The 12,103-nt window shown below is 42.7% G+C and overlaps 1 protein-coding gene across 2 annotated transcripts in view; it reads left to right on the forward strand.

Annotated features, from left to right (window-relative positions):
- The window catches only part of GRAP2 (GRB2 related adaptor protein 2), a 74,230-nt gene extending 63,942 nt beyond the window's left edge, over nt 1-10,288 (forward strand). The window contains exons 6-8 of one of the 2 annotated variants that reach the window (XM_084809888.1): nt 2,790-2,912; nt 6,845-6,961; nt 8,001-10,288. In XM_084809888.1, the coding sequence (XP_084666014.1) occupies nt 2,790-2,912; nt 6,845-6,961; nt 8,001-8,180 (420 nt within the window). In that variant the 3' untranslated portion in view covers nt 8,181-10,288. The remainder of the gene's footprint in view (nt 1-2,789; nt 2,913-6,844; nt 6,962-8,000) is intronic. The other variant, XM_084809889.1, reaches the window with a different exon arrangement.
- The last annotated feature ends 1,815 nt before the right edge of the window (nt 10,289-12,103 follow it).

Consider the following 12,103-nt stretch of genomic DNA (forward strand, 5'->3'; position numbering starts at 1 on the left):
AGATGATATATTCCACAGAAGAGAATGCAAGAACGATGATACAGAACACTATAATTCAACAATAGAATAACAATAGAACAGAACAACAGAATAGAAGATGGGAGCTATGATGGACTGGATGAGAAGTATTTATGCTGTTTTATTGAAAGGACACAGAGTATACTTTTTCTAAGAGCTGAAAGTTTTATTTCACTGTGGAGTCTATTGTTTGTCTTTATTCACAAAGCAATCTGCACAAAATGCAAAGGGGGCACTGATGTTTGAAACAGAGGCATGGTTTTAAGCATAGTGACAACAAACTGGCAAAAGTTCTTGGAATGAATGAAACACAAAAGAGGGGCGGGGAGAAAAATTGTGAAACGTATTTGGGAAGTGGAGAGTTCCTAGGCCGCTGGCAGCTTGTTTCAATCTATGCTAGAAGAATGAGGAAACAGCAGATCAGAGGTTGCAAACCATTACGAACACTACAGTGTTGAGAGGGAGAATGCACGGTAACTACAGTAACCAAAGCCCTGCTTAACTAGGAAGCGGACTCTGATATTAAATTACCAGGATGTGAATGGTGAGGCACGGCAGAAAATAGTATGTGCTCACAATAGCAATGGCATTTTATAACCCACACTGTTCAGGAAGAAGCACTTTATTGAGTCCAAAGAGAAGAAATGATTCATTTCTGTATCTCATAGAAGTTTATCTGGTTGACTTCCTACCCACCAGTTATTCATTTTTAAAACACTGTCCTAGGATGTAAAGACATTTATTTGTAGGTAAGGATAAATACTGGAATAAAATAGTAGCATCAACAAAAGAGGACAGATTATTGAGTTAGGAGGAAGTGTGACAAGGGATTAAGGATCGTTAAAACAGACTGTTTAAGGCTAGATATGGCCAAGAAGAGCGTTTTCAACTATGAGACTAAAACCTATTGTAAAGATAAGGCCTCCGTGGCTCTGAATTGCTCATTTACATTACAAAAGTCTATTTTTCTGCTTTCTCTTCAGCATTAGCGATTATTGAAACAAGTTCACATAAAATGTGCAAGAGAGGTTCAAAGGTGTTTTAAACCTCAAGTGTGAAAATACCCAGCAAGCGGGGCTGATAGCAGCACCAAGTTATACACAGTAATTAAATGGTTCTCTCTGGCTCCAATATTGCCCATTGCTGGCTAGGGTTACAGGAACTGTAGGAATATTTGCAGATCCAGTTGCTAAAACAAATTAATCCTGAAACTTCATTTTAAAATGAAAATTTAAAAAACAGTGATTAGGATTAGACATTTACGGTGCTCTGTTCAGTAAGAAAACAGTAAGCGCTTTTCTTGCTTAAATAGTAAGAAAAGTGCTTGAGTTTACCAAAGAGCTAAAACATTTGGGACTGGTGGCTTCGGCAGTTTGTGGGCTAGATCCATTATTTTAAAAAATAATGTAACACCATTGGTCATGGCTCAGTATGCTTAGGGACATGAGTCTCTCATTCACGTGTTTAATATACCAATCTGGCTGCCATGTAAAATATTCAGTAGTTCTTAAGTACATTCCCCCCAAACCAGGCCAAGGGATCAGATCCTGGATCCTACCCACTGTAAACATAGATACTAAATATTAGAAAAGAAACGCTTACAAACATTATGCTGTTTTATAAGTAGTTCCCATAAAAAACAACACACGTTTCTGTCTATCTATCTGTCTATCTGTCTATCTCCATCTTTCAGTTACATGGGGCTTCTGGTAGTTTCCATCCAGGTTGTTGATCAGGTCTACACCTACTTAGCTTTGGTAAAATATCATTATTGCTTGTTGCCAGCATCAAATGGTGGTAAAGAGTCCAGATATGCAAAATTTCTCAGCAGAAGCTCCCAGATGAGCTGCAGCTATGACCATTTCAAAATGTGAGGCTTGCATTGCCTTTGAGCCTCTCATGCTATTTATTATGTGACTGCCCTGATCATTGTTGACTTGGAAAAGAGGGATTTGTAATGAGCAAATAGGTTAGGCATTTGCCTTGCAAACCAGCTAAAGCACCATTTTAAGCCTCATGTAAAACACAAGAGAAAACAACAGTCTTGTGGCATCTTACAAGAACCTAAGAAGAGCTGTGCCGGATTTATCCTAAAGGCCTCTCTAGTCCAGCATTCTGTTCCCACAGCGATGAAACAGATGCCTATGGGAAGCCCACAAGCAGGACATGAGTGGAACAGCACCTCCAATGAACTAGATGCCATTCTATGAAAGCTTGTGCTATAATAAATGTATTTGCCTTTAAGATGCCACAAGACTTTTTGTTGTGGTGCTGCTGCAGCATGGACTAACATGGCTACCTCACTAGGAAACCTTACGAGAGAGACAAAGTTCCTGTTCACATGTAACGACAACCCATCAGTTTAAAAAATGATGGGTTGTTGTTCACATGCAGGAGAGAGCAGGTGCAGCACGCCCGCCTCTTCCACTTTAACGCACAACCCATGATTGGCTCCTTCGTAGGTTGTGCAGCACGACATGTGAAACTGGACCTCTGGGTTGTTCAGGGGCTAGTGGTCCATGTTTGTACGTCACATTCCACAACTTAAGAAGGAGCCGATCATGGGTTGTCGCACACTGCGAGCAGCACTGCCAGCTCTTTCCCACTTGTCCCCAACAGCCCATTGATTTTTAAACCAATGGGCTTTTGTGATACACGAACCAGGTCAAGGTCTGAATCTAAGGTCCTCAAAAACAGGTACGCTGCCTACGGGAAAGGATACCTAGGAGGAAGTACAAAACCTAACAGAAGGAACTTCTCTTTCTTTCTAGGAAGTGTGTGCTTTGAATCAGGCCAAAAGAGAACAGGAAGTGATTCGCCCACCTGCAAAAGAAGCAGGAGCATCAGGACACAAGAAAGATGTGGGTCAATGGACTCCTTGGCAGCATAAACAGGTAACACAATGAAGGCAGAATTAGGCTTGGGGTCCAACATGTGCAAGAGCAGGGATGGGGAACATCAGGCCCAGGGGCCAAATATGGCCCTCTGGGATTCCCCAGATAGCCACTCCCTCTCTCCCAACCACCAATCATTTGGTGGTTTCCGTGTGTGTGTGTGTGTGAGTGATGCCCCCCATTCTTAAAGGTTGAAATGCCTCTCCTAAGGTTTAGTTCTCCAGCAAAGGAGATCGTTACTTTGTTGTGGTGCTGGAGCTTGAGCACTTCAATGACGCCATGAGCTAAACCATGAAGGGACACCCAAGACGGGAAGGTCATGGCAGAGAGGTCTTATTGCAAGGTAGACTCCAGCAATTCATGGAACGAGAATTGCCAGATGTACAAGCTGGGTTTAGAAAAGGCAGAGGAACTTAAGTCCAAATTGCCAATATCCGCTGGATAATGGAGAAAGCCAAGGAGTTTCAGAAAAACATCTATTTCTGTTTTATCAACTATTCTAAAGCCTTTCACTGTGTGGATCATAACAAATTGTGGCAAGTTCTTGGTGGTATGGGGATACTAAATCATCTTGTCTGCCTCCTGAGGAATCTGTATAACGACCAAGTAGCAACGGTAAGACAGACCACGGAACAACAGACCGGTTTAAGATTGGGAAAGGAGTACGGCAAGGTTGTATACTCTCACCCTACCTATTCAACCTGTATGCAGAACACATCATGTGACATGCTGGGCTTGATGAAGCCAAGGCTGGAGTTAAAATCGCTGGAAGAAACATTAACAATCTCAGATATGCAGATGATACCACTTTGATGGCTGAAAGCGAGGAGGAGCTGAGGAACCTCATGACGAAGGTGAAAGAAGAAAGTGCAAAAGCTGGGTTGCAGTTAAACCTCAAGAAAACCAAGATTATGGCAACCAGCTTGATTGATAACTGGCAAATAGAGGGAGAAAACGTGAAGGCAGACTTTGTATTTCTATGTGCAAAGATTACTGCAGACACTGACTGCAGCCAGGAAATCAGAAGATGTTTACTTCTTGGGAGGACAGCAATGACAAATCTTGATAAAATAGTTAAGAGCAGAGGCATCACACTGACAACAAAGGTCCGCATAGATTTATTTATTTATTTATTTATTTCATTTCTATACCGCCCAATAGCCGAAGCTCTCTGGGCGGTTCACAAAAATTAAAACCAAACAACACACAATAAAACAATTTAAAATATATAGAACATTAAAACCACAATATAACAATACAACCACAATAAAACCTAGCAGCAGTGCAAGAGTTTAAAATACAGATTTAAAACAGCAAAGATAAAAATTTAGAAAGCTAAAATGCTAAAATGCCAGGGAAAATAAAAAGGTCTTCACCTGGCGCCAAAAGGAATGCAATGTAGGTGCCAGGTGAACCTCACTAGGGAGCTCATTCCAGAGCCGGGGTGCCACAGCAGAAAAAGCCCTCCTCCTAGTAGCCACCTGCCTCACTTCCTTTGGCAGGGGCTCACGGAGAAGGGCCGCTGATGATGATCTTAAGGTCCGGGCAGGCACATATGGGAGGAGGCGATCCTTCAGGTAACCTGGCCCCAAGCCGTTAAGTGCTTTGAATGTTAACACCAGCACTTTGAATCGGGCCCGGAAATGGACTGGCAGCCAGTGCAGCTGGAAAAGTACTGGCGTAATATGAGCTCGCAGGCCAGTCCCTGTTAACAATCTTGCTGCCCTATTTTGGACCAGCTGAAGTTTCCGGACCATTTTCAAAGGCAGTCCCACGTATAACACATTGCAGTAATCCAGACGAGAAGTTATCAGAGCATGGATCACTGTAGCTAGGCTATCTCTGTCTAGATAAGGGCGTAGTTGGTATACCAGCCTAAGCTGATAAAAAGTGCTCCGTGCCACTGAGTTCACCTGTGCCTCAAGTGACAGTTCTGGATCCAAGAGCACCCCCAAACTACGAACCTGATCCTTTAGGGGGAGTGCAACCCCCTCCAGAACAGGTTGAATATCACCTAGCCGGGCAGACGAACCACCCACTAACCACCCTCCATCTTGTCTGGATTGAGTTTCAGTTTATTAGCCCTCATCCAGTCCATTACCGTGCCCAGGCACTGATTCAGAACAGCCACTGCCTCATCTGGTTTTGATGAGAAAGAGAGGTAGAGCTGGGTGTCATCTGCATATTGATGGCACTTCAGCCCACACCTCCGGATAACCTCCCCCAGCGGTTTCATGTAGATAAAGCAATGGCATTCCCCATAGTAACCTATGGCTGTGAGAGCTGGACCATAAGTAGGGCTGAGCGAAGGAAGATAGATGCTTTTGAACTGTGGTGTTGGAGGAAAATTCTGAGCGTTTCTTGGACTGCGAGAAGATCAAACCAGTCCATACTCCAAGAAATAAAGCCAGACTGCTCACTTGAGAGAATGATATGAAAGGCAAAACTGAAGTACTGTGGCCACATAATGAGAAGACAGGATACCCTGGAGAAGATGCTGATGCTGGGGAAAGTGGAAGGCAAAAGGAAGAGGGGCCGACCAAGGGCAAGATGGATGGATGATATTCTGGAGGTGACGGACTCGACCTTGGGGGAGTTGGGGGTGGCGATGGCCGACAGGAAGCTCTGGCGTGGGCTGGTCCATGAAGTCACAAAGAGTCAGAAGCGACTGAGCAAATAAACAACAACAAGGTTTAGTTACTGCCAGTAAGAGCCTTAAACTATAATATGCTGGTATTTGGGGGGGGTTGGCCCCATCTCTTTTGCCTTTGGCCCCACTCACAATGGAATGCAGCCGCCCAGAGTTTCTTTGAAATCAGATTTGGCCCTTGGGCTGAAAAAGGCCAATACACCTGTGCTAGACTCTGCTCATTTAAGGGCTGCACCGCCATCCGGGTTAGTAGCGTCATCACACTACCTCTTTGTGCTTGCGTGATTTTGGAATTACACTCAGTCATGCCAAGCAGTGGCTCAAATTGATATGCCAAACCTGAAAATCAATTAGGCACAATGCTCTGCAGCTCAGAACATAGGCCGAGCAACATTAAAATAAAATAGCTTGATTTTTCTCTGGACTGCCTATGTGATGCGCACAGTAGGGTTGCAAAAATAATCTGAGAATCCTGGCTGATGTAGCTGGGAGACATCATCTGGTGGAGAAGGGGCAGTCTCCCGCCTAAAGCTGGATATGCTGCAACTTGGAAGTGCTTCATAATCCAAGGAAAGGGTGTTCTTATAATGGAGTAAAAATGCCCTAAACTACACCATGGGTACACAAGAGTGGCCACTGTAAAGAGCGGCATGGAGGCTAAATCCCATCAAAAACAAAAGTGTGCTAACTGTTTATGAGTCATATGTCTGACATCAAGCAGAAAATTGAACAAAACACACACACACACACACACACAAACACACACCCTACTGCTTTAAAGCCCAACTGAGCTTGACTCACTCTTAACATCTCTAGCAGAGAACAATTGACATGCCTATCTGTATTGAGTCACATTGACCTTTTGTGCTGGTTAAAATGCAGGGAAGAGACCCTCAGGGGCAGTTTGAAATGTTACATTTTGTAAAAGGAAATTGGAAAATACTTCCAGAGCTACAAACAAGGATGTTAGGAGATCTGGAGGGCAGTAGTTATTTTATGGAAAATAGAGGCTATTATACAGCTTGGCTTCCAGTTCCAGCAGACAGGGGTGGACAACAAACCTATCTGACAACAGCAATACTTTGGAGTGGCCAATACATTGCACGGAGTGATAGATTCTGCCACACCTTTGAATGCCTCCACCATCTTTAATAGTACAGGCATCAAAGAAGTGGCATATGAGAGAGAGGAAATCAGATAAGATGAATTTAATAGGACAGAATAGGAGAGGAGAATGAGATCTCTAGAAATGCATGGTTGTATTATTCTCTTCACTTTCCAGGACAGGCGTGGCAGGAGTCTGGATATTCAAGATGAGCCCAAGGGCCAAAGAGACGATGGAGAAGCGAGTGCACCATCTATGTTCCGGAGACACACTGATCCAGCACAGCAACCACAGGTACTTCAGACCTGTCTTTTTTGAGAGGCAGAGTCTAGGTCAATGAGGGATATGTGGCAAGTTTCCATTCAAAGAGCCAGACCAAATACATCCTTCCACATGTGTCATTTGAAAAGAAAAGTGACATTTCCCAACGAAGATGATCAGGGGGCTGGGAAAAAAGCCCTATGAGGAGAGAATGAAAGAATTGGGCATGTTTAGCCTTGAAAAGACTGAGGGGAGATATGATAGCACTGTTCAAGTACTTGAAAGGTTGTCACAGAGAGGAAGGCCAGGATCTCTTCTCGATCATCCCAGAGTGCAGGACACGGAATAATGGGCTCAAGTTACAGGAAGCCAGATTCCGGCTGAACATCAGGAAAAACTCCCTGACTGTTAGAGCAATACGACAATGGAACTAATTACCTAGGGAGGTGGTGGGCTCTCCCACACTGGAGGCATTCAAGATGAAGCTGGACAGCCATCTCTCAGGGATGCTTTGACTTAGATTCCTGCATTGAGCAGGGGGTTGGACTCGGTGGTCTTATAGGCCCCTTCCAACCTATTTTATGATTCTATGATTATGCAAAATGTGAATGCAATTCAGGAACTTGGGTATCGCTTTAGATCCATGGTGGAAAAAGTGTAGAGTCATCTCAGACATTTTAACTTTTTCTTTTTAAAAAAGATATAGCTGTGACATAAGTCATTTGAAATAATGGATACCATATCCACAATCTCTGAGCTGGCAGAAATTAGAGAAGCAGAGTAAGACACAAAAGGGAAAGGGAATATAAAGGTGTCAGGAAATAGGTGTGGTATCTGGGGTAAGCATCTTATTTTCCCAAGAACAAAATATTACACTTGCTGGGAATATCCATGCAACAGATACACACCCTTGAAGGAGGATCCAACAAATGAGAAACAACTTCTCCACATTTATTGTGCAAGTAAGTTTTCCTGGATGGGCCATTAGTGGTTTGGTGAGAACATGTAATGTTGTGTGTGATCTGTAAAGTTTACTGCTGTGGCTGACATCTTCCTGTTTCTTTGCTACTAGCGATCACGATGGGTCCGTGCCTTGTATGACTTCAAGGCAATGGAGTGTGATGAGCTTGAGTTCTGCACTGGAGATGTCATAGAAGTCCTGGACAACTCTGATGCCTTGTGGTGGAAAGGCTGTTTACATGGACAACTTGGTCTCTTTCCTGCCAACTATGTAGGGCCTATGACCTGGTGAATTCACATTGTTTGTGACTGTGTTTTATTGAGGATGCTCTGTCTTATCAATAGCAGAAGAAAACTTCACATGTCTGGGTGACAAACATAGTTTTTTCACAGTCATAATATTAGCTGTTCAGTAGTTTTGTTCAAGTGTGCCATCTTCTCTCCAAGATCAAACGCAGAAGAAACCAGTTTTGCATTCTTCACAGCAGACATGAGCTGTGCACAGCTCTGATTTGAACTAGTGATAGTACGAAACCCTCCTTGGACCAGCTTTTCAGTGATTTCAGAATTGACTGAGTGCTTTCAATTTAAAAAGTGGATCAAGGTATGTTTCATTTTATAAATGTACATACAGCTCTTTAATTTTTAATTTATTTTTTTTTAAAGAGCAGATAGCAGCTAGCTCACCTGAAACACAGGAGGAGAGGTGAGGCAAATGATTGAATCAAGTTTACTGATGAGTACATCTGTCACTTGCTTTCCAAACTAGGGAGGAAGCTGAACTAACCCTGCTGGGGGAAATGCAGCACAATCCCCATTTTGTTTTGTCTGGGTTTTGGTATGTCTTTACACACCCTGATTCCTTGATCATTCTGGCTTTTATTGTGCACTCTTGGTGAGTCACTCATAGCTGTTTGTGGGTCACTTTCATGACATCGTCATCCTCCAGTGCCTCTCCCAAGGTTTTTTTTTAGGTTTATCCCACAATGATTTAACTTGCCAATAATGTAGTAATAAATTACACCACCATTAAAGAGGATGTGTAATTCCGTGAATGAGCAATATTGCCATAATGTTGCAGCACCATCTGGTGGCTGTATAAATGGCCAAAAAAAACCAAAATGGGGAGGCATATGTATTGTGCTGATCACAATGCTGGAAAGACTTAGGAAGAAGAAAGCCCAGTAGAGGTGTGCGGTTTCTGCCTCATGTGATGACACCCTGTAAATTTATAGATTAGAACTTCCAGATACTATTGTAAAGGTGCATATGCATGTTTATTTCATTCAACAAACAATATTCACCTGAGATCATTGATATTTTGTGTCTTTAACCTGAGATGTGATTTGCTGTTGCTGTTTCATTTTGTTTTTAATTTGGATTGGGCCTCATTAGTGCTTACTACTTATAGAACGGAAGAGGCTCCTCACAGACATCTGCAACTGTCAGTAGCAGGAGCCCCATGCCTGCGGAGGGGTTTGGATTGTGACCCATGGAATTAGAGTGTATCATCTCCTCACAGTCACCATGTGGATCCATATAAACACAGAAGGCATAAAACCCCACACTGCAAACATATATCAGCTTTATACCAGTTTAATGGTAATGGTTCCCCCAAAGAGTCCGGGGAATTGTAGTGTGGTAAAGGTGCTGAGAATTCTGCAGTTTTCTGGGTTTTCTCGGGAGAGGGAATGACCATCAAACCAGTTTAAGGATGTGTTGTAGGTATGCACAGTCTTCTTCCAAGTCAGACCAAGCTGATATGACACCAATAAGATGGGTGCCATCAGGCTTTACATATACGTCAACTGTTTGTGCTGGCAAGTGCTCTAGTGTTGTGCATTTATTTATTCATGGTAGATATGTGTATGTTCTCTTAGGCTGCTAATACATGCCACAATGGAAAGTGGCTGAAGAAATGGGGTGATCCTATACAAACACTGCACTTATCAAGTGGTGAACATGATGCCTTAATTTTAACTACCTAGATGTCTGTAGCCTTTAGCTTTTGCCTGTTAGGTGACGACAGTTCAACTACATGTTATCATCTATAGCGCTGACTTTTTGTTGCGCTTGCTATCAACATTATGTGCTTGTTAGTAATACTATAGGAATTTTATCTGTTACAGGTGCCTCAGAAGGGGCTAACCTATCATCCTGAGAATGTATAAAGTTATGCTCATTTTAAAAATATCTTGTGTCTTTATTCTTTTGAATCAAAATAGATATTTAGCACAATAGAAACAAAGAGGAAAACACAAACAAAGAGAGAACTGAGATAGTCATAAACACAATAGAAAAGTAGGAGAAAAAAACCTAAAACCAAGCATCTGAAGTAATTGTGTATCTTAGTTGACATTCTGCCAATTGTGTGAATAAAATCATATTGTTCAACAATTCAGCAATGATGTTTTTATTCCACTGGAATTAAATATCAACTAGCAAAACCATGCCACTGCCCTCAACAAATGCTCATACCCATTATCAATCCAGATGAATACTACTAAGCCACAGCACTCAGCCACAAAGCTTGCATATATACTACTATCACTAGATTTATAATGTTGCTTATCCTTGAGCACCACATATGAAACAGGAATAATATGTGACAGAAGGACTGACTTTCTGTGCATACATTTAATCCAGCTAATCACTAAGGGTGCTTCCAGGCAGAGGGTTCTTAGTGCTACCTCAAAAGGCAGTGTGCAGTGATTCCATCATTCACTCCTTAAGGGTGCAAGACAGAAAAAAGTACACTGACTGAGGGAGGGGGCCCATTGACCAAGGGGTTTTGCCCAAGTGGTCTCAAAAACCTGGAGCCTGTGCTGCATCTAAGCCAGAGACTATCACCGTATCTTGCGGCAGTGAATTCCATAGATTAATTAAAGGTTCTTTGAATAAGTATTTTCTCTTGTCTGCCCTGGATAACAAATGCCATATAAGTCCCAAAGAATGCAAGGTTACCAAGTGCCTTGTAAGAATACCTGGTCACTTTTATGAAGAAAATAATAATCTCCATTTTACTTTTGGACAGTGTGCACTCTCCATCTCCACCACTAAAAGCAAGCAAATGTCATCCTTTAAAAAAACTTACACAGTTTTCCCTAGAGCTAGGCTCCATGCCATGCAGGAGTTACCTTCTCCTTCGTTACTGTTTGTACAGTTGTCAAACTCCTGAAGCAGGCTACAATAGAGCTAATGCCCCAATAGCAATATAGAAAAAGATGCTTCCTTATATAGGGATATTATGGTTTTCAGTTGTTTTTAATAACTTCTATCATTTTGATAACTGCTTTGCACCTTGAATAGCTCCTCCAGAGTTCTGATTGATTCTGACTGAAACCCAGAGTGGATTCACTGCCCCGCTGACATCAGAGCCATCAGCCTCCACTCCCCTTGTGCCTCCTAGCTGTGCTGCTCCTCATTCATTTCAATTCATTTATTATATTTCTATGCCGCCCAATAGCCGATGCTCTCTGGACAGTTTACAAAGATTAAATACCTTAAAAATACATCATACATAGTATAAAAACCATTTACAAGTAAACCTATAGACAGATAGCACACACAGACACACAGAAATCTAAACCATTTTAAACAATCAACAATATGAAAAATCCGGGACCTGATTAAAACCTCATCATATGTTGCCATATGCCTGAGAGAAGAGGAAGGTCTTAACCTGGCACCAAAAAGATAACAATGTTGGCACCAGGTGGGCCTCATTGGGAAGATTGTTCCATAAGTGGGAGAGGGCCACCACTGAGAAGGCCCCTTCCCTTGTTGCCACCTTCCAAGCCTCCCCCAGAGGAGGCACCCGGAGGAGGGCCTTAGATGATAACCATAGTGTACGGTTAGGTTCATGCCAGGAGAGGCATTTTGTCAGGTATTGCAGTTCCAAGCCATGTAAGACTTTATAGGTTAAAAACAGCACCCTGAAGCAGGCTTGGAGATATCCAGGCAGCCAGAGCAAGCAGGCCAGAATCAGTGTTATATGTTCAGACTTCCTTGTCTTTATTATCAGTCTGACTGCTCCATTTTGCATGAGCTGCAGCTTCTGAACCGTCTTCAAAGGCAGCCCCATGTGAAATGCATTGCAGGAATCTAATTTGCTGCCTGTTCACCTGCCTTGGGTGAGGGAGCAAGGAGAGGAGTGAGGAGCAGGAGCAGTAACTTTCCCACAGCTTATCCCCTTTGTCTGGGTGTTGGTGAAGA

This window comes from Heloderma suspectum, chromosome 7 (genome assembly GCF_057233095.1).
Source record: "Heloderma suspectum isolate Gila_16-S chromosome 7, 16-S_ref, whole genome shotgun sequence".
In the NCBI taxonomy this organism is placed as follows: domain Eukaryota; kingdom Metazoa; phylum Chordata; class Lepidosauria; order Squamata; family Helodermatidae; genus Heloderma; species Heloderma suspectum.